The following is a 23,784-nucleotide window of genomic DNA, read 5'->3' on the forward strand; positions in this document are numbered from 1 at the left end:
AAAAAAAAAAAAAAAAAGTATACATCTATTTTGGGCTATGTGTAACTAAAGGCATTTTGGAAGAATTATTTCATTTAATCCCGAAAACAATCATGTGGGCAGTATTTGTGATCCTATTTTTATAAGGAAGTCAGTACTTATTTTTATAAGTAAGATCACACATCCTTTTAGGCATTCTTTGAAAAATTTACACACACACACATATTTTTTTCTACTACCTTGAATGGTAGCCTCTCAAATCAACTGAAACATAGTTTCTGTTCCCAACTACCTTGGGCATATAACAAGATGCAACAAATAAAGATGTAAGAAACCTGTATCTTCAGCCACTTATCTAAGCTTTAGTAGCCTTGATTAGATTCTTCCAGGCATAGTATTGTAAGATACAATTAAGCAGCAAAACATGACAATACAGTATAAAGTTAAAAACAGTATAATATAGAAAAGACCAAAGCAAAATCACACACACACATGCAATTCCAACTCTTTCTGCCCCCTCAAAACCCGAAACTTCTAGTATCCTCCTTGGAATGGCACCAGTAGATATGGCCTGGCTCCAGTCTGCCTAAAGTTACCTCTGTAAGATTCAGCCTTGTCAAAACTTCCACACCTGCTCCCCACTATCTATGAGATTACTGGGGCCACAGCCATAAAATGCAACACACTCAAGATGTGTTAAAAAAACAAAGACTGTATTGCCAAAAGGACAAACTCTTTGAAAGTAACACTTGGAAACTGTGTCACTCTGAAAGCTCCTCTTTGGGGTGCTCCGTGATGCTATAGAACCTTTTGATATTCAAACAACGTAAGGAAGCAGAAATTCTGTATAACAGGACATTTCTTTTTTTTTTTTTTTCTGTTAACTCAACAATATTAACAACTTGCTCATCAGTCCAAATCACGTCAGCACTCTCTTAACATCAAGGAGGCGGCTCCTAACATCAAGGCAGTGGGGGATGATGGCTCTAGCTCTGTGGCCAAGTTCAAGAGGTCTGTCTCCTCACCTGTGCAGTGACGGTGAAGAGGCCACATATATCTCCAAGGACTGTGATAGAGTTTGTAGCAGGATGCCTGGCAACACGTGTTTAAGAACAGTTACTTCTTAATATTCTAAGTAGTAAAACTAAGTGTAAAGGATAGAGACTTGCTATCAATGCAGGAAGCTCTTTCTAAAGAGCTCAGTGATAGAGATCAATCTAAAATATAACTGTTTTCTAAAGCAGTGCTTACAATCTGAACACACAAGTTCAGGTAAGTTCCTTTATGCACCACTTATTTCCTGTTACTTCCTCCGTGAAACTGGCTTGCTAGGAATAGGCAATAATTTCCAAAAGTTAAAGGGCTAAGGGTATAGCCAGTATGATCTGGATTCAATTCTCAGTACTGCAAACCAAAAACAAAACCCTGAAAAACAACTATTGTTGCAGCAACTGAAAGTTGTGCTCTCTGTTGGACACACTAAAAAGTGGTAAAAACCCAGACTGGAAACTGCCAGTGTCTGCTACAGCTAAACATGTGCACAATTTTAGATTCATGAGTACACAGCTGACTGAGATGCCCTCATGTGTGTTATAGGACACTCACAATTATTTCATGCAGCTATATTCTTGACACCCCCAACCTGGAAAGCATCCAACACTTCATCAATCATAGAGTGGCTAAATACTTCACAAATGGGACACTATACAACAGTGACTACCTAAATCGATGAGCTTATAAACTAACTTGTAAATAAATGGCACATACCAATGAGTACCATCATATGAAGTTAAAAAACAAGTTGACTTAATCCATGGTCAGGACAGTGGTTGTCCCTGAAGAGTGAAGAGTGAAAGAAAAGGGGGCATTTCTGGGATGCTGCTTTCTTGTTTTGGACACTGGTTAGACATGTCCAATTTATGAAAATTCACTGAGCTGCTCACAGACTATTATACTCAGTGTTGGTGAGTATTTTTATACCTCAATAAAAAAATTAAGAAATAATTAAAGTCATGGCACAAAAAATTAAACTGACAATTTTGTTTACTGCCCTTAAATCCCTTCTGAAAAGACTTAAGAAATGTACACAACCTTAAAATATTTCCCTAATCTGAGATAAAACTGACATTCTTGAGCAGACATGGTAGTGCATGCCTGTACTCCAAGCACTTATGAGGCTGAGGTAGGAGGGCTGTGAGTTTGAGGACTGACTGAGCTACACAAGGAGTTCAAGGATCAGGCTGTACTTTACAGTGAGACCCTATCCAAAACCAACTAACCAAATAAAAACCTAGAACTGAGTGCATGGATTTTGCACCACAGTCCTTTTTATTTTTGAGACATGGCTACCCTAAACTGCTAAAAGGCTCAAATTTGGCAATCCGCCTATCTCAGCCTCCCAGAATGCTGGGATTACAGGTATATGTCACCATGCCCAGGTCTCAGGTTGTGTCACAAACATTTTTGTCAAGGAGAGAACTGGTGGGATATGCTATTTTTTAGCAATAGTTCCATAAAAATGTCATCATTTATTTATTTATTTATTTATTGAGACAGGGGCTCATTACATAGTTTAAGACGTCTTGTCTATCAGACGAGATCGGGCGCATCCAGGGTGGTATGGCCATAGACAAGGTGTGTGCTATCATTAATGGCTTAGAGTGGTTTATTATGGCACAGTACCAAAGAATGAACTGAACCTAAAAAGGGACTAAATGCTTTTCCATTAAAAATTATTTAGTACAGGCCAGGTGTGTTGGCACATGTCTGTAAACCTAGCACTCAGGAGGCAGAGGCAGGAGGATTGCCATGAGTTGGAGGCCAGCTTGAGCTACATAGTGAGTTCAGGGACAGCCTGAACTATAAAGTGAGTCTCACTTTATTAGTACATTCTTATTTACTACACTCTTAATCTGTCATTCATAAGACACAAAAATGCTTGCTGAAGTCTATGTTATGAGAAATTTTCACTGTTGATCACTTAAAATATTCCTATTGAGGATTTGTTTACACTAGATAATGACCAGTTAAGATCATTCTACATCTGTATAAATTCACTCTTACAAATATGGCAACAGGATATGAGTACAACAGCTTCCTTGTGTCATCAAGATCTACCCAGGAAAGTATGACCAAGTAATTTTCCAATAACTTTGCCTAATAGCTTCATTATATATGTCACACAGTCCAGTTCAGGTTGAGTAGGGGCCATAGGGATAAAAGACTGCTGTTGAAAGTACTGTATGTACTTTTAAGGTTCAGAAAGAGAATGGGTTTGGAAACAGGCTTGACTACAGTGGTGTGTGTAAGGGTTTTTCAACATTTATTTTTTCTGAAAACCCTAGAAGAAGAAAAAAAACTTCAATAGTAGAAACTACTTAGTTTATTGTGATACACTGTCCGTGTAATGCCCAAGCAAGTGACTGTATATATGTTTTTTTCTGGTACCAGAAATCGAACTCAGGACATGATTATATTATTAAGGTTAAATTTTATCACCTTATTTGGTAGCCCTTTATAAAGGTTCAAAATGCAAAGTTAAACTCCATTTCAGATGAAAACAGACAGGATTAATGAATGCTCAGTTACCGGTGCTCGATGTGCCCAAGAAGACATCATGAACTACAGTAGAGGCACGAGCTCCACCAGTGCTTCTGGCTGCAGGTACAGCAACACCAAGGTGAGTATGACGATCCCTGTCCTCAAGGAGCCTCAGTCTAGTAGGGAGGAGACATACTAGACTGTGAGCTCCTCGAGGGCAGGAAAAGTGCTTCGGTCATCTGTGCCCCAGTGACCAGCACCAGGCTCAACAGCATTTGTGGAATGCAGGAGGCAGCCATCTATGGCAGTGTGGGGTGAATACAGGAACACAAGGCACTGGAGACTCCAGGTAGAGGCTAGTCAGTTGCAAAGTTACAAAAGAGCCAGTGCAAGAAAGAGGCCAAGACAGATGGGGAGGGTCTCTGGTGGAGGAGGCATTCTAGGTTGGGGCAGGGAGTGAGTTTATCCATGGCATGTAAAAGGGGTAGGAACATGTTTCCCAGCCATAACCGAAGGAGGCCTAACTGCTAACTGCAAACCTTTGCCTGAAAATAAGCGGTGATGGGAATCCACTGGAAGTTGTTTTGAGCAAGGGAGTCACCTTTCATCAATATTTCTGGAAGACTAAATCAGTTTCATCAGACAGATGGGAGACAAGTCAGGGGAGGAAGAACTGGCTCAGAAGAGATGGAAACAACTTTGCTTTTTTGATAACATAATGTCCAGCTGGCAATTTAAAATGTAGGTCCGGGACTTGTGAGAAAAGGTGGGACCAAAGCTAAAGACAACAGAGAGAAGAGGCAGAGCTTGTGAATAAGCCAAACCACTGGGAAGAATACTGAGGGCACTCAGGAGGCTGAGAACAGAGATGTGGCTAACGCCTGGTCTTTTGGGTAGGGATGGAGGGACGGCAAATAGGTGAGGGAGGGAGATGTTTAGCAAGGAGAGTGATGACAGCCTTTTGGCTGGTACCAAAAAGGAGGGAATTTCAAAGACTGGAGCTGACAAGTTCTGAGGAAAGATCAAAGAGGAGCAAAAACCATTTCTGAGAAAACATGAAATAAAGCTATGTTCAAAAATATATAATAGATAGGCTGGGGATTTAGCTCAGCGGTTTGGTGGCCTGCCTTGCAAGCGCAAAGACCCGAGTTCAATCCCCGGTACCAAAAAAACAAAAATATATAATAGAATATGTAAGTAAGAGAACACTGGAAATTTTCAGCTTGAAGAGAATGTGGAGAGAGAAGAATGCTGCTGTCTACAAACACCTGATGGCCTACCATGCAAAAAGGAGCGCAGAGTTGTTCTACAGGTCCGTGGAGACAGCTTATGGGCCAGAGTATGGGAGACCAAGTGCACAGCTGGTCTTTTTGAGCACTGTTTTTGCTGCACATATAAAGCACTTCATGCTTTGTCCCTAGCACTGGATCTGAAGCTCTCTGGAGCAAGGACCAGGTTTGGTCACTGTGAATGCACTGAACCTATCTCAGAGCATGAATGTACTTAGCAAACCCTAGCTAACCAGATGAGTCATTTATACTTCTAATATGTCCTACTTCTCCTGAGATGCTTCCTGTAAGAAGCCTTCTTCTAAGCCACCTGAAGGTGTGCTGAGGCCTAGAGAAGGCTCAGTCACCAGCTAAAAAGGGTAAGCCAGATGAGCGTGTAGGGTTTCTAAATCATAATATTTGGAGATTGAAATATAGCACATAAATAAAAAACTCATATAAAATCAGGAAGTTCACCAAATGTGAAAAGAGGCAGTATGTCATACACTGAATCACAATGTTGTTTATGTAATTAAACTCTTTGTGCCTACATATCATGGTAAAATAACATTTATGAAGGCATTCAATTCAATAAACATTCATTGGATGCTTACATGGAGCTCATTCCTAAGCTTGGCACCGGGCTACATAAATGAGTGAGACATGGTGATGCCATCAGGAGCTGAGTTGAGCTGGGGACTTAGACAAGCAAACCATGACCTCCCTGAGCCAGGCAACAGGTAGACTAGCCAAACATTTCTGTGAGGGACTTGGCACACATGTAGTCCTTATGTGACCCCCAAGGAACAGGGAGTACTGAAGGGCTGGGGTCTAACAGTGTCTAGCACAAAGTGAGATCCACAAAAAGGCAATGGTTTTCAAATACAACAGTGTAACTATTCAAAGCATGCCAAACGGGGGGCTATCTCTTTGGGTACAGGGTTGATTAGGGAAATTTCTGGAAAGGAGATATCTAAACTTGATGCTGGAGACTAAATCATGAGGTGGCAAAGACACTCTGCATGTGGAATGGCAAAGTTGCACCAGGAGACTCAAATAGGTATTGCTAGCAAATGAAGGAAGAGCAGGAAGTGAAGGGGCTGGGTTAGATGAGATTTAAGTAGGGACAAAATGATTATGGATGCGTTAAGTCACGCTAAGTCAGAAGCTAGGACAGAGAGAAGGGATCATAACTGGAACTTTATTAAGATTTAAGATATAATTCACTAAAGACTCTAGCTAAGTACAAACAAGAGTAAATCAAATTTAAAAGTAACTGCCTTTGCAGAAGAAGCAGTTCAGCTTTAGATGTACTGATAAAATGAACTTAGAATGCTAAGACTGTAAAGGAGAAGCAGCAAGATCTGCCCCCGCCCCAGGCCCTTCCACCCCACTCCTACCTGAGCTGAGCTTTAAGTTCAGTAAACCTGGGCCGCCTGCTGGGGTCATAGGCCCAGCATTTCGTCATAAGGCTGTAGAGGGTAGGAGGACAATTTGGAGGCATTGGTAATCTTTCCCCATTTTCAATTCGACCGATCACATCATTGTTCTTCACTCCTTGAAAAGGCTTCACACCATGCATCAGTATCTCCCACATACATACACCTGTGAAGTGGGAATGAAAACAGCAGTGAGCTCAGCATGAAGGGTGGAATTCCCAGGTTCCAGGAACAACTCCACAGCTGGCTCTGAGAACCAGCGGTAAGGTTTGGGGTAACTCATCTAACCAAAGTATCATTCAGTTGACTCCAATGTAAAATAATGACAGCAATAGTTTAAAGTGGTGTGAATAATAAATTGTCAAAGAAAGTGTCATAATTTTTCTCAGGGGTTTACTTTTCTGAAAATCTTGTATTAGAAAGTGGCCCACCAGCTGCAGTGATACTTCATGGCTTGATGAAGCAGTTAAAACAAAAAGCTGAATGAGTTTTAGATCCACCCTCTACCCCAACTTCAATCCAACCTGATTATAATTACAGCTGCTGACCTAAGGCCTAACAAGGAAAATACTAAAACTCAAGTCTTAAAGTTTTAGAAAAGTCAGATATCTTGCCTAGGTGCTTAAGAGTATTATTGCCTAGGTTGCTTTCACTGTCTTCCCCACAACAAAGTTGTTAACTTCCCTGTGCTGCAATGATCTTGTACACAGCTCAACCTCAGAAAGTTTAACTTGCCCTCTATCCTTGGGTGTAACTGCAATCTTCTGAGTCATTCTAAAAAGTCACCTTCAAATGAACAAACAAACAAAAACATCCCTAATGCCGATGATGACATGTAATACAGTAAGAAAGGAATGTTTAGTCTCATGCTGCGATTGATACCTTCTCGTAGCACCTTGCAATAGCTACTCTGTGATTTGGCCACCCTGGATCTCTCACTCTCTTGAATAGGCAACAGCATGCCTGTGCTGGGACCACACTGTGTGTTACATGCCCTTTTCTTTACAAACTTGCCCCTCCCTTTTTTCGACATAGAGGATTAAAGTAGGACCTTGTGCAAATCCTCAGCCCCCACAAACTTCCCTTTTTTGGATTGCAGCTCTCTCTCTTTTTTTTTTGGTACCAGGGACTTTTGGAACTTGGGACCTTGCACCTGCAAAACAGGTGGCAGAATCACTGAGCTAAATCCCTGGCTCTCAAACTTCCCTTTTTAAAGCGATATCTGTACTATAGTTTTTCTATGAAGCTTTTCCTGATTCTCCTCTGGAAGTTATTGTCATTTTAAGTCTACTCCTATCATAAAATGCACACTGCACAAACAACACCAGAGAGCCAGGCACAGTGGCACATCCCTGTAACTCTAGTCCTTGGAAGGTTGAGGCAGGAAGACCATGAATTTGAAGCCAGCTGGACTACAGAGAGATCCTGAATAAAAAAACCAAAAAGATACTCTGAGGAGAACTGTGATTTGACAGAATGAAATGAAGGAGGCTAGCCATATTACCACATCAATGTGTATCAAATTCGAAAATTGGTCTCAAATTTAGTAATTTCCAGTAATTTCAAGGTAAAGAGCCTCTGGAAAAAAAAATAGTGCCTTGGGCTGGGGATTTAGCTCAGTGGTTCTGGCGCCTGCCTCACAAGTGCAAGGACCCCAGTTCAATCCCCAGTACCAAAAAAAAAAAAAAGTGCCTTGGTGCTGCTTTTCTCATTAGAAATCCTGATACTATTATCAGCATATAACACAAGGGTAGTTATCATTTCTTGAGAACTCAACAGGTTGCAGGCACCTTTCTTGGAAATTTACATGTATCATTAATCCACACAATAAACTTACATTCCTTTAAATATTATATTGAATAATCAAACCTAACATGCCACTGATTATAGAAAGCACAATTATTTCACATGACAAAAAATGGAGCCAACTTAATTACAATATAATCCCAGTGCTTTAAATTGTTTATTTTATTTTTAACCAAAAGAGCTCTTTTAAGCTTAGCTGGATGTGAAAGGAACAATATAAATAAAGTCAACACAAGTGTAGGCAAGGAAAACTGCACCAGTGCCCCAATTAATACCAAATGCAATGCCACTGGTTTATGATATGCCCCAATCTGGAAATGGTAAAATGAGGATAAATAGGCATATGAGAACCTTTGAAATGGGAAACCTCCTTGAGAGAGTACATAATTTGGTTTGTGGGTTACACAGCTCACAACTGCAGTCCTTCTCTGTGAACCAGTGTCAACTTGGACTCTAGAACCTTTTTCTAATCCTATTATATGACTTTCTTTCTTACTTGAAAGTTCTTTTCTTTTAATTACCAATTAGTGAATTCTAAATCATTATTAATCATCAACAAGTAGACAGGAGAAAAAGTAAGAAAATTTATTTGATAAATATGAAGTTATTTTTATTTATAGAAAAAGTACATAAATTTAACAGAGCACCTCCTCTGAAGCAGTTTTAGCCTGGCAGAGATGGTTTGCAAATAAGACTGCTCACAAGATAACATATGAGTGTTGTGACAGAGAGAAAGCTCAGGGAATGAAGAGAAAGGGAGTCAGTATCTGGTCAACACACCTACTACATAAGGCATCATGGAAGAGAGAACATTTAAGGTTAGATGGGATTTCAACTACAGAAAAGGTGTAAGAATAAGGTATTCCAGAGAGGAGTAACACCAGGAAAGGTAAAGGCAGGAGTGCCACCCACAATAAGAGGAAGTAATTTTACAATTTGGATAAAGCAGTTTATGTACAAAGTACAGAGGGGCTAGAGACCCCCTTTGAATTAGTTGGAAAGTGCAGCAGTAATCTACAGAGCAGAATGAAGAGGAATCACCTTGGGGCACTGGGAAGGACAGATCACACATCAAGAAAGAAGAGGCTGTGGAAGATAAGGGCCAATTTCCATGCTTCCAGACAAGTGGATCCAGGCAGGAGACGAAGTGCAAGTGTAGACCCTCCAGGATGAAGAGGCCAGAAGGACATGTTAGGAGTTAAGTCTTTCACAGTAAAGATATACAAAGAAAAGGGAAACCAGACAGATATCACCCTGTGAGGGATAAAAGACAAAAGAAGGAACAGGAGGGAAGAGTGACAGCAAGATGTTCCAACAAAACAGTAGAGCCCTTGAAGTGTGCCTGAGCTGTTGCCCAGCACTTGCTCTATGGTCAGTCATCCATGGACCTGCAGTAACCCTGGGCAAGGAAGTGGTCAGTTTAGGGGTGGCAAAGCAACCAACATATTCAGGAAAGAGATCATACTGTAGAATATATGTAGATATTGTAAATATATCAAATATACTTTTTAAAAATGCAAAATTTAAAAAAATACTCACCAAACATCCATACATCACTAGCTGAGGTAAAACGTCGAAAATTGATTGACTCTGGAGCCATCCATTTAATGGGCAGTTTTCCTTTAGAAGCTAGAAGATTAATTTTAGAAAATAAGTATTCCCTGTTAGATGCTCGAGAACCTAAGAGAGCTAAGTGAGATTTTTAGTATCAAAATAAAAAGCTTCCACTATTTGACACCTTTGGACCCTCTTATTGCTCTGGTTTCTTACCTTTGTAGTAAGTACTGTCTTCCATGTATCGGGATAATCCAAAGTCTCCTAACTTTACACAATCATTTGAAGACACCAGAACATTTCGAGCAGCAATGTCCCTAATAAGAAATAAATTTTAACACAGTGAAAACAAACAAACAAAAAAAACCAAATTCATCTATGTTATATAAAGATATATCAGTAGGTACACTGAAAATGAGACAGCTTATATACAATGGTAAACAGACTTATTAAGTTAAAAAATATATATATATTTTATTTCATCGATATATATGCCTTTGGTAGATATTTACAAATGAACATGTTTTGAATGATGGCAAAATATATTTGCAAATAATGCTTATTATTGAAAATGCTTATTACTTTTTATGAATTCATATTACCAACTGCATTAACTGATAGTAATGTACAACTAGATCTGTATTTTCACCATTATTGACATATCTCATTAAATGCTATCTTATGAACTTTTATGAATGATTTTGCTGATGCAACTTATTGTAATGCTGATTAGAAAAAAGATAACCCATAGTTAGGAATGGTGGAACAAGTATGTAATCCCAGCACTTGAACCGCTGAGGCAGGAGGACTGCCATGAGTTTAAGAACAGAGTGAGTTTAAGGCAAGCCTGAACTACAGGGTGACACCCTGTCTCAACCCCGCCCCCAAGAAAAAAACCAATAACCCTGACACAAACTGTACTTGAAAAACAAACTGTGAGGATATTTTCACTTGGGTTGAAATTACAAATCTGCAAGCTATAAACAGAAATAAACAGAAATTCTGCAGAATGTAAATAGATGTCACTAGTAACATTGTTATATCCTGGAAAGTCCTGGGACAGTTATGTGTTTTGGTAACCATTTACATGTTCACTGTGCTAGTGCCAAGTACAGTCTATTGATTGTATTTGTGAAGGGAATAAATGTCCTAAAAGCATCACACAAAAAACCCTTTAACCATGTAGTCACATGCCATGGTACTTCATTCGAAAGGATGTAACACACATGACTTTCTAGTGACTGCAGAGCAGATTACAATGGTATAAATGTATCTACGGGGCACAGTGAGTAATCTTTCCATTCCAGTCTCATCTACTGCCTTCTCTGCTCAGACAGCAATTTAGCAGCTTCATGATTGTCTTACCTGTGTACAAATCTTTTGCTCTCCAAATATGCAAGTGCTGTACTAAGCTGATAGGCATACAGGATCAAAGATGCCAGATCCAAGCTGTATTTCCTCACTTGCAAAAATGACCTCAGCTTTTAGAGAGATAAAAAAGATAAAAAAAAGAGAAATAATCAGAGATAGAAAAAAATATATCAATAAAAAGCAACACGAAAACAAAAAGCAAAAAACTATACTTAATAATGTGACCATTTCCAACCTCCCTCCCTCACCCCAGTGCTGAGGATGAAGCCCAGGGCCTTGCACAATGCTGGGCAAGCATTCTAACACTGAGCTACAGCCCTAGCCTTCCATATTCATATCTAATAATAAGAGGATAGCTTAAATTCTTCCTTAAATAAAAAACTGCCTAACAAATGAAACATTTTAAACCCAGATACTAGTCATTTTTATTTGAATGATACTGTAAAATTAAAATCCTTATGACTATAGATAATTTCTAAAAAAAAAAAGACATGCTTCATGGGAATGAATAAAAACATGGTATGAAGTATTGCTGTATAGTAACAGTTGACAAAAAGATTTAGTTACTGTCAAACAAGAGTAATACACAAAACAGTCCATTTGCTTCTACAAATCCCACTGTATCTAACGGTAGGTAATCATGAGGAAGAAAGACAGGTAAGAAGCATTCCTCCTCAATTTCCTACTCCAGTTCGAATGCAGAAGGATAAAATGGTCACAGACTATATCCTATTTGGTTTCATAGGCCCTACTAATGCTGTTAACTTAGCTAAATACTAACACAGAAAAGAGAGGCAAATGGATTTATTAATACCCTAATTCTACAAAGTCAATAAGAGAAACAGTTAGCAATAGATTTTTTATTTTTTGGTACCAGGGATCAAACTCAGGACCTTATGCTTGTGAGTCAGGCTTGAGCTACATCCTGGGCTCTAACAGTAGATTTTTTAAAAATCTCAGGAATTAGCAAACTCTTCAAAGGCAAAAGCAGAAAAAAATTGTGAATCCAAAATATACCTAAATATTCCAATTCATTTGGAAATGTAGGACAAGAAGGAAGGGTGTATTCAATAATAAAAACTGAGTGCTGGCCTGCCTCCCTGCCTGCTACTCTGATTCAGCATGCTTGGGGTGGGGCACAAGTATCTGCAGTTTTAGCAAGTTTCCAGGTGATGACTGATTAAAGTTTCTGTATTTTGGAAAATTTCAAAGAGGGCTGTTGACATTATTCTTACTCAGATTTTTCAAAGAAACTATGACTGATAGCAGTTGGTCTGGAAGACACTGCAATTTTTTTTTTGAGAGAGGGTTTTGCTATGTAGTTCAGGCTGGCCTAGAATTCATGGTGATCCCCCTACCTAAGCCTTCTGAGTGCTGGGATTATAGGTACATATCACCACACCCTAATTCTACAAAAACCTTAAGAAATTGTTTTGATTTAACTAAATTCAACATTAATTTATCCAAAGTCCATATTAACATTGTTTCTTTCATGCTTGACTCATCAGGCTAGTTCTTTAGGCAACAGCATCAAAAAGAAGCACTTGGCTGGCTGTTGCTACCAGTTCCTATAAAATATCTGGATGGGAAAGACAATGCTGCAAGTACTGGGTAAAGGGAATTTAATGATTTTCTTTTTTAGAAGACAAGGTCTTGTTATGTTTGCCAGGCTGTTTTTGAACTCCTAGCCTACCTGGGTATGGTGGCACACAATTTTAATCCCAGGTACCGGGGCAGCCAAAGCAGGAGGATCATGTTATTTGCTAGCTTTGGAATCAGACTGACTCAAAAGAAAGAGGGTTAGGGAAGTAATTTGGTAGTAGAGTACTTCCCTAGATGTACAAGTCCTTGAGTATACTCTCCTGTAACATATACATTAAAAAACCCTATAACAGCAACAACAACCACCACTTCAGCCTCCCTAGAAGTTGGGCCAACAGGCAACTTCCACTGCAAGTGGCTCAATGATGAAGATATTTATATTTATATTCTCCAAATCAAGACCATATGTAATCCTAAATAAGATCCCCCCTGAAAATCCAGGAAAACCATACTTCCTTTGCTGAAGTAAAGGATACCAAACTCCAAGTGCAGACTAAATGATTACAAAGTGTGACTACTGCTTAGTCACCAAGCCAGACAGGTCTAGAGATCACAGTACCTCTCCAAGTGTGCACAGCTCCATTATTATCCAGACAGGATTCTCTGTGATGACTCCAATCAGCTTCACAATATGAGGATGGTCAAACTGCCGCATTGTTACTAGGGAAAAAAGTTGTCCACAATTACTATTTTGATAACTATTAGTTTTTATTAAGACTGGTCTAATTGAGCCACAAAACTAATGGTGTGGGGACTTTGAGCTCAATACCCTGGGTCAGTTTTGCTTATCTCCCCACACCCCGTACCAGGGATCAAACTCAGGATTTTGCACTTGTGAGGCAGGCAGTGATACCACTGAGCTAAATCCCTGACCCCAGTCTCACTCATCTCTTAAGGGGGCACAAGATGACATAGAAAAACTCTTTGTGCTGTTGAGGCACAGAATAACTGTAACAGCCAATTAATGCCGGGGGGATAGAGGATGAAAAAGGGGAAAGAAAACCCATTCTTGATTTTTGGCAGAGGGCACAGTTAGAAACAGAGTGGCCTGCCCCCCTAGGGCCCTTCAGGACTTTCTGCTGACACCAGCAGGTGGCCCAGGGGGTCTGGAGATGTGCTTTTGCCTCTGCCCTACAGTCCTTGGATCCCTCACTGTGACTGCCCAGTGGCTGTGCCCAGGCTATGAAGCACAGGTGAACTACTTCTCTGCCCCACCTTGATGACCTGATGGCAGCTGCCACCTTGCAGTTGGGATCCCTGAAGCTGGAGGGTCTCCTGTCCCAACCCTGCCAGCCTAGTCAAAGCTCCCAGCTTCAGTGTGGCGTGGTGAGAATGGTGGCCTCCTGACTGCAAGAGAGGGCTGTCACATGGGTCTTAGGAGGCAAGTCTGAAAGCGTGGCCACTTTGAGCCGTAGAACTGTGCAGTTCCAGGACCTGGGGTGAGTGTGGTATCCCAGTTAGATCTACTTCCTTGTGATGAGGATGAATAAAGGCCTCACCCATCCTGGAAGGTGAGGGAGCTCAGGCCTTGGGCTGGTGGAACAGCTAACAACTGGGTGGTTGTCAAAGAGAGAAATGGTTAAGTAACACTGCACATTTGGCTAATTGGAAATGCCCACCACCCTTTGGGAAAATTTACTGGCCATTTTTAAAAAGCCTGTGTAAAAGCTGCTCTTGACCTGCACCTCCAACAACCTTTTAAAAGAAAACTTGTTGCACGTGGACAATATTGATGTAAAGAGGTCGCTGACGTATGAAGTAGAGTTAGAAAATGTTAAGTCTTACAAACACCCATTGTTTTAAAAAATGACAGAAAAGAAAAGTCTTCTGGAAGTAACTTTAAATAGAGTTCATTAGACCATTTGGTGAAATAACACTAGGAATGATACTTGTCCACCTTTGATCTTTGCGTTAGAGGAGATGCAGCAGAAGATATTGAGAAAAGAAGGTCCCATATCAGACTAGTTACATGTAGAAGGCGTTGTTCAAATTGTAATCATTTTTTGTGTGTGCATTTTAGTCCTCAATACTATATAGCTGTATATTTGACAACATTAAATACATTATTAAAATATCTGGTCTTTCTAGATATTCTCAAGTGCCGGATACATGCTGAAAAGCAGAAGTACGAAAATAATGCATTTTGTAAATTTCTTTTTGTCAAAGTTCACATTAAGTGTCATTTTGTTGGGGGAAATAGGCAAAGCCCCTCTTGAGTAGTGCAAATTGTATGTATGCACTAGTTCCTGGAAGAGAATGAAATGCAGCATGCTGTGCTAGTGCACTTACTTACAGAGAGGCAAGTTACCATTGTCCCTTATGCCTGTGCATTTTGATCTACTTTGCTGTGTATGTAGGGTATATAAAGGACAAATGAGTCCTTTTACAACATCTACTCTTCCTAGATGTTAAAGAGGGTTGACAAAAGTAGAATCAGTAAACTAACAGATTTGTATGTTTTGTGTTAAATTTCCTAGGAAAGACTGTCTTCTGAAAATTTGAGCATTTTAGCCTATTGGATTAGTGGAGAAGGGATAGGTTTTAAACTTGAATATTTTTAAGGTCTTTTCAATTATTGTTAAATGTGTGCAGTTTAATCAAGATTACAGTGTATATGTATCAGATAAATGGAGTCCTCACTTTAAACTATTGAAGTGCCCAAAATACGTTAAATGAAGAGGCAGTAAAATATCACTTCATAAATATCTTTTTGGGAAGGGAATGGCAGTACCAGCAATATGGTACTGCCTGTACTTGTTCAGTAGTGTTTGCAGCAGGAGGGAGAGAAGCAAATACAAAAGGTAATATGTTAGTGTGACTGTACTTGGACATTATTGGACACAAATTTTGCTTTGTGGGTTTTATTCTGCTGTGTATATAGTGTATATAACAGGCAAATAAATCCAAATTTTGCAACATTTAGTCCCTAAATGTTAAAGAGATTGCCAGTGTATGACAAAGAAGTAAAGTTAGAATATTTTTTGTATACTTTGTGTTGAAATATACAGAAAGGCTTGTCCTCTGTAAATTAATTTTGGATTCAACAATCTCTAACATTACATATGCCTGTCTATACTTGTCCACTGGGGTGAAGGCGGAAAGATAGAAGTCAGGAGGGAATGGTTCAAGGCCAAAATGGTCATAATTAGTATATGTGTTGCTGAAGTGAGCACCAAAATGGTTATATTTACAAGAGACTGCATATTACAACCACTGCTACATATGCAATTTTATCAGTGTTCTATGATAGCAGACAAATTCTTACATGAAAAAATATAATTTTAGATATGCAGAAATGCTTCCTATATTTAAAAGTATAAGTAGGAGAATGTCTGAAAATATCTTTTTTTCAAAACTAAGAATTAAATTCAGAGTCTTTTCCTTGCTGGGCAGTGAGCTACATTCCCAGTCCTGTAAATATCTTTTAAAAACTGATGGGAAATACTATGTTTGCAAAGAGAATAGTTAAACCTCTTCTAAACAATATACTGTCTGTACTTGTTCAATGGGTTGAGGGAGATGAGAAGGAAGCAAGTGTGAAAGGTGAAATGTATGTTAGAAAATTTCAGTGTATCCACTACTCTTATGTTACACGCATTTCATTTACACTTGTATCCTGTATATATAGTGTATATACTGAACATGAGTCCTAATTTTATAATATCTAGGCTTTAGATATTGAAGAGGTTGCCAATGCATTACAAGAGTTAGTAAACTAGCACATTTTGTATAACTTTGTGTTAAAACTCATAGAAAAATTGTCTTCTGAAAAGGACTTTGGGAAGTGTAATTGTAAAATCACATTTAAATGACACATGTAACAGAGAAGAAATGAAGGATTCTAGGGCAGAAGACACTTTCAGATATGACCACTGTTACGTATACTTTATTCAACACTAATGTGTATATAATGGACAAATTTGAGTCATATTTGAAACACCTAGTCTTGCTAGATGTTTAAAAGAACACAACATATGATAAAAGTAGAGGTAGTAAACAACAAATTTTGTAGATATACTTTTGTTAAAATTAATAATGAAATACTGTCTTTAGGAAATGGAATAATTAAATCACTAATCTGAGCAGTAGACATATATTCAGAGAATAAGGAAGAAAAGAAAGTGCAAAGCGTTCTAAATCAATGTGGTTTTGGTGAAGCAAGATTGACTACTGTCCCTTATGTCTGTATTTTGTTTTACTTTCCAGTGTATATAGTTGTATAGAAAGGACACAGGAGTCCTAGTTTACATCTGGTTTTTCTAGATATTCAAGAGGTTGACAATGTATGACAGAAGTAGAATTGGTAAACTAACATGCTGAGTACACTCTGGTTTAAAATTCATTAGAAATAATGTTGTTAAAACCACTTAGGAAGCAAAACTGTCAAAGTTTCCTCTAAGTATTACATATGCATATGTAAAAAATATGGAAAAGAGAAAGGGTTCTTGACCAGAGTATTCCTATTTATTTTTATTCTTTCAGAGTGTTCCTATTTAGATGACACTTTTAAACTCATAGCCTTTGCCAAGTATGTATATGCAATTTACTCAATGCCCCTATAAATATGGGGCATTTAAGTTGCTACTGGAAACATCTTTCTAGATGTTAAAGTGTACATGTGTAAAAGTCAAGGACTAATGTAACATGCTTTAAGTTTTTTTTTTGTTGTTGTTACTTCACAGGAATGGTTGTATTCTGGGAATGGAATTGTGAAACTTGCTGTATTGGAGAGTATGCTAGCTCTTATTAGGGTGTGGGAGGAGAAGTACACAGAGTGGGAAGTTAAGTGAGTTCAGATTGTATTGTCATTATTCTATACATACAAAGAATGTTAATATTGCTGGGTATTAAAAGTGAAGTAGTAAAATAATCCCTATTTAAATGTCCTTTTGTTAGTCTTTAGGAAGAACTGTCTCCTGGAAGTGACCTTTGTTAAAGCCACCTCTTGGAGCTAGATGTGGTCCTGAACCTAGTCACTGAAGTGGTGAAGAGGGAAAATGGAGGGTGAATATGGTAAGGGCTCTTTGCTAGTATCTTCACACCTGGAAGATGATTTTGGATTATAATCATGGGCCTGTATGTGGATTTCTGGTAAATTACTTGGGTTTATTGTGCACCAAGTTCATACTCTACTGCACAGCATCTGAGTTTTATAGATGTCCTAAGGGGACAATGTATGATAAAAACCAGAGGCAGCTAATTTGACAAAATTTATGTACTTTTTGTTATAATTGATAGAAAAGATAGACTTGGACTTGGAACTGTTACAACATCTCTTGGCAGTGTGCATACATCAGGACTTGTCATTAGGCTGGCAGAAGAGGGGTGGAAAGAAGCATACAAGGAGAGATGTGTGCGAAGTGTTCAGATTCACATTTTAGCGAAAGGAATCAATGTGCGTGCATCTTCTAGCTATACTGTAGAAATATATTAATAATTCAGTAGGAACATATGCTCTTGCTACTATCTTGACAGTAGAGATCTGATAACTCTCAGACACATGGCTTGGTATACTCCATTGCTCTATGTCTCACTTTCAACTGAGCACTAATGAAATGCAGTATTATAATTGTAACTTTGCCAATACCTCTCTCTAGAGGCCTGCTGCCATTTTTATCTTCAGTGAAACTTTTGCTCCCAAGAAAGGCAGGATTATAGTTTTCTGAATTGGTGAATATTCATGATGTGTGGAAAAAGCATGACATACACTGTACAAACTTAGTCATACGAAATGGCTTATTGTGCATGTGTACATGGGACCTAGAACAACATCCAGCTAAACTGCTTATGATTGTGAATGATTTTGTTCTTTGCTTCAAGTTTTCGGTTCCTGTAATGCACCTATTAACTTAAAAAAAGATTATTTTTAAAACTAAAACAAACAAAAAAAGCACACCCCATTCTTTTCCTCTCTGGGCCAAGATGACCTTGGTCTATCTAGGTTTTCCTCTGGCATGTGATAAAGTGGGAATGTGTAATTCATTTAGCCAGGCAATGGTAAAAACCACTCCTGACTGGTGAAATGTTGGGGGAGAAAGAGGGAAAGAGACTAGAACCAGCTGGTGGGAAGCCACAGCAAGAAGATTCCTAGAGTGTGGGGATCTTACTCTCTCTGTCTGTAGGTGTTCTCAGGGCGCAACAACAGAGCTGAATAGTGACAACAGAGTACACATAGGCTGTAGCACTGGAAATGGGCTACTTACTCTTCAGAAAAAGCCTAAAGATCCCTGGTCTAGGCTGTCTCTCCCACTCTATGAACATCTGTTAAAGCCCTGCTGGAGCTGAAATACAGTGGTGCCTCATCTCACGAACTTAGTTCTTTCCATGATTCTGACTGCAAACTGAACTGGATGGGAACTCAATCAAATTTCCCCATAAGGTCATTACTGAACCTAACCACTGAATTTGATTTGACTCTTGTCCAATTTGGTTTGTGAATTGTAGAAAAAAATTAAGTTTGTCAACCAAGGCACCACTATATACTGCATGTGTTACAGCCCCCAAAAGTAAAAAAAGAAAACAAGGTCAGTCTGACTTAATTACTCCTATAAAACTATATATCTGATTTCTACAAGATGCCCCACAAAAAACAATATAAATTCAAAATTTTAGAAAAAGATAAATTTTGAAATTTGATTTTGAAAATACATATGCACAAGAAATCCACCAAAGGTAAGGCAGATAGAGTTGGGCAACAATAACTGATGTTGTCTGTGTTTTCTGTAGAAATAAGTGAGGGGAGGCAGAAGTCATGGGTCAGGTCTTTTCTTATAAATAACTTAAGAGATTCAAGGATAGGATTAAGGATGTACTTGAACTTTTAATTAAGTCACAATAATGATTTACATCACATTAATTTACTGGATGCTTAGGTGGCAAATATTTACAAAAACGCAAAGTGGAAGGCATTCATTTGATGTAATGAAAACACCTACAACATCTGCTTTTCATGTGTCAAGCCCTGTTCTGGGAATGGGTATGGAGCACTGAGCAAAACAGACATACTACCCTGAGCTTAAAGCCTTACGGGAATGACAGACAATAATCAATGTGAACAACATATGCATTTAATCATGAATACTTAGGAGGAAAACAAAGCGGTCCTGTGGCAGAGAACACCAAGGAGAGGCCTATTTTAAGTATGAAAAGGGTTCTTTGTGCAGGAGCCTTGGAGGATGACAAGGGTCTGTGACAGAAGGAAAACAACATAGCCTGAGAGCAGGTAAAGTTGGCTCAAGGTGTACAAAATGGACAAGTCCCTTGCACTCTGTGAGTTTACTCTCAGAAGAGAAGATCTAGTCACACCTAACTAACCCAAGGAAGCTTAATCACAGGATACCCAAACCAAGAGCCAGGGGAATGTGGGTGGAGAAAGTCACTTCTAGCAAAAATCTCCTAGGAAGTCCTCATAAGACGCTTCTTTTGAAGTTTCTTTTTGGGTGAATCTTTCTGATTTTACAGTAGGACTAGGGGACTGGTTAGAATCCTTACTTCTCCAGTAGTCTGTGAGTTCCAAAAAGCCATGGAGCATATTTGTCTTGTGCATCTCTACATTCCCAGGCCTGACAGTTGCTGGACTGGGATCATTTTATATATGTGAACCAATTTCAATACAAAGATATTTAACGGTATAGCCACCAAAGTATAAACAGAAAATATATCATCTATCCTTACATGTAATACATAGCACTTACATGGCAAAAATCTATAGATGTATACCAGTGAAAATATGGATGTTAATTTGCAAAGCAAAATCAGCATAGTTGTCTCAAAAACGTAAAAACAGTTATCTTTCTTCTTCAGAGATATGATTTCACAGAAAGTCACATGGAGTTCCACAGAAATTTACAGAAACTTACAGGCTTCCTGAAGAAATTTCTCTCTCACGCTGTCCGAAGTACAGTTTTTACATGTTTTAATTGCAACTGCCAAAGCTGGATTCTCCTGTATTAAGGAAATTACAGAATCATGCATATGCAAAAAGGCTCTCTATATCAATCATCAGGCACATTCACGAGAAACTGTTTTGTAACTTTGTGGATTCTGTATCAGATAGGACTAGAACTATAAAATCTTAAAAGAAAAATATTTAAAATTTTGTAGAAAATCCTCAAAGGAAAATTAGATATTCATTCATGTCAAACACTGCAGAGAGTCATTCATTCACCTATAATGAATGTTGAGAGTGTCTGCTATATGGCAGGCGCTGTCCTAGGTGCCTGGCAGTTATCATCGGTGAACAACAGAGGCAGCAGTTCCTGCTCTTGTCCACCTTTTATTGCAGTGAAGAACAAATAAGTATATAATATACTGGAAAAACAGTGTTATGGAGAGACATTAGGATGTGAGAGAAGGGGTTATAGATGTTGTCTGAGGAAGACCTCACTGAGAAGACAAGATGAAAGCAAAGATCTGAAGGACAAGAAGGAGCTAGCTCTGCGGTCAAGCTTGGTGTACTACTCCAGGCCACAGCAGGAATGCGCATGGCCTGCTCAAGGAAAATATGTGTGACCAGTAAGGCTGGTGTTGAGTATTATGAGGGTGGAGATTATAGTGTCAGAGGGGAACAGTGGGACCTTCAAGCCAGTACACAGACACAGCTTTTACTGTAAGCAAAATAGGGGCCTAGGGTAGGGTCTGGGCAGAGGAGTATATGACCTGATATAAGGTCCCAAAGGACCTGGCTGTGCGGAGACTGCTGTGGCGAGATTAGTCAGGGAACTCTGCAGGCCACTATGGTAGTAGCCTGTGCAACAGATGATGGTGGCTTGGCTAAGTGTGGCAACAGTGAAGGTGGACAGAAGGGTTGAGTTTCTCAATATGTTTAGAAGGTAAGAGAAAGTGGCTCCAGATGGACTGGGTGAAAGAACAAGGAATTCCTATTTTTGGCCAGAGAAGCTAAACTGAAAAGACAGAAGAAGAAAAGTAAGTTTTGTTTTGAAGATGGCAAACTAGGGACATCAATGAGATCGTAGAAGCACCAGGGTATAGTGGGTAGCAGGACACTATGCCTGGGATACAGGAGGAAGCCTGAAGTGGACTTGGGAATCAGAAGTAGCCCGGTTCATGGGACTGCACGACATCATCAAGGGAGATAGAAGTCTGAGCGTGGTGTTCTGTAGCTCTGTGTAATGAAGGGGTCAGGACAAAGAGGGAAAAATAGCAAAAGAGCCTGGGCAGGTGTGACCACCAACACAGGAAAAAACAAAAAAAATGCACTGTCATAAAAGCCCAAACATTTGTCTTTCCAAGTTCAAAGTTTAAGGAATACTAGAAATATAATATGAAAAATGATTTACCATTTAAAGCTTATCAAAAGAATCAAGGGATAAGTCTGGATAGCAACTATATGTGCCTTACCTTGGGGTTCAGAATTACTTATTCATCTTACTTCATACTGTGTATTTTTGTAAGGTGCCTCATACTGTGTTATGAAGGGAGAAAAGAGACAGAGGAAAGAAAGAGGGCAGGAGAGAAGAGAGGAGCAAATGGGGATTTACAGAGGTTTAAGAAATGCTGACTCTGTCCCAGTATTGCTGCTGTTATACTCCTTTCTAAGAATCTTTCCCAAGCTTCCTTATGAAGTGTGGTGGATTAACCAGGCAGAGATGTGGTTCAGGAGGGAAAGAGGCAACACTCAAGGGGTGTGATGCTATTCTGTCTGTCTCCCTCTACACCTTCTTAGAAGAGTATGGAGTTATTTGGTCCCCAAGGGGGTGTACCATCTCTAATTTCTCAACAGGTTTTGACATTTCTGTGCTTTATACATGTTATCTTAGATGTCATCTCACTCCTGCAATCTGAATTCTGAAGGTGAATCAACAGAGGCTGGGAGGCATACAGCATCATGCTGCCAGAAGGGGCAATTTCTTCCCTACAGAGTGCTGCCTGAAGGATGAAGAAAGGCAATTTGTAGTTATCACAAGAACCATGTAAGGGCGGCAGCTTGGTAACACACTAGGCAGGATCCACTGCCCTGAGACAGGATGGAGCTGCCACCTGTTGGAAGATTTGGCTCTGAAATGGTATCCAAGGTTAATTTATTGAGCACTAATGAAGCTTAACTATGCCAGTCTTCCTCTGAATACCAGTCATGGGTAGGAGGAACTGGCATTAGGAAACTTACGAAGGTGAAATTTTATCTCTTTTCTGCTTTGACTCTATACATATACTGTGAGGTTCAGTCCTGGCCTCACCTCTAATAAGCTGCCTCATCTATTGCCAAAGGATTCAAGTGACACTTAACATGTCAATCTTCAAATTGGTATGTTTAGTCTCCACTCTCTTTCAGTCCAGATTCATATACTGAACCTATCTATCTCTTTGCTTTCTCCAGGGAAGGGGGAAAAGTTATCTTAAAAATGATATGCCTCAAATAGACTATTACTTGGCTATAAAGAATGACACATTTGAGACATTTGTAGGCAAGTGGACATACTTAGAAAATACAATGTTGAGTGAAATAATCTAGGCACACCAGCTTATATACTATAGTATCTTTTTTTTTTTTGTACCAGGGATCGAACTCAGGCCCTTGTACTTGTAAGGCAGGCAGCAGAAACCACAGTATCTCTCATTTGAATGAGGAAAAGTATAAACAAAGAATATGATAAAGAATGGATACAAAAGGACAAGGGTACAGATCTCTTGCAACAGGAAAGTAGTTCAAGGGAACAAGGACGATGGATGAGATGGAGAAAGAGAAATGAGAGGAATAAAGATGTGTCATGTACAGGAATCTAATAATTTCTTTATTAATTTAATTTATTGGTACATTCTAGGTAGACAGTACAGTTACATTCATTACTGGGCTCTTGTACCTTTACATGCCAGGTCTTGGTTCTCATTTTTTCCCCGTTGTACCCATCCTCCCTTCACCCTCCCCTCCCCTCCCCGCTTCAAACACTTTAATTCCATTTTTACATTTTCTCATATTTTTTTCCTTTTCCCTTATTCCCCCTTCCCTATCCTTCTCACTGTCCCTACACTTTTGGTCCTTTTCTTCCTATTTGCTAATTGTCCCATTAGGATCTTGAGTACTATTTTAGTTTTTCACACCAGAGAAACTATTCAGTATTTTCATATGTGTGCCTTATTTATTTCACTTAGAAGTATATCCTCAAAATGTACCCATTTAACTATGAATGAATCTACTTTCTCATTCTTTATGGCTGAGTAGTATTCCATTTTATAGAAAAACCACATCTTCTTTATCCAGTTTCCAA

At 39.1% G+C, this 23,784-nt stretch overlaps 1 protein-coding gene across 20 annotated transcripts in view; it reads right to left on the minus strand.

Moving 5' to 3' along the window:
* Positions 1 to 23,784, minus strand: part of Ptk2 (protein tyrosine kinase 2) — a 265,206-nt gene that overhangs the window by 67,930 nt on the left and 173,492 nt on the right. For all 20 annotated transcript variants that reach the window (XM_033760874.1, XM_033760884.1, XM_033760882.1 and 17 more), the window contains 6 exons: positions 20,419 to 20,503; positions 13,119 to 13,219; positions 10,952 to 11,067; positions 9,803 to 9,903; positions 9,572 to 9,661; positions 6,188 to 6,392 (listed from right to left, as the gene is read on the minus strand). In XM_033760874.1, coding sequence (XP_033616765.1) covers positions 6,188 to 6,392; positions 9,572 to 9,661; positions 9,803 to 9,903; positions 10,952 to 11,067; positions 13,119 to 13,219; positions 20,419 to 20,503 — 698 coding nt within the window. The remainder of the gene's footprint in view (positions 1 to 6,187; positions 6,393 to 9,571; positions 9,662 to 9,802; positions 9,904 to 10,951; positions 11,068 to 13,118; positions 13,220 to 20,418; positions 20,504 to 23,784) is intronic.

The sequence above is a fragment of the Fukomys damarensis genome, unplaced genomic scaffold (genome assembly GCF_012274545.1).
Source record: "Fukomys damarensis isolate Sample0158 unplaced genomic scaffold, DMR_v1.0_HiC HiC_scaffold_5, whole genome shotgun sequence".
NCBI classification, from domain to species: Eukaryota; Metazoa; Chordata; class Mammalia; order Rodentia; family Bathyergidae; genus Fukomys; species Fukomys damarensis.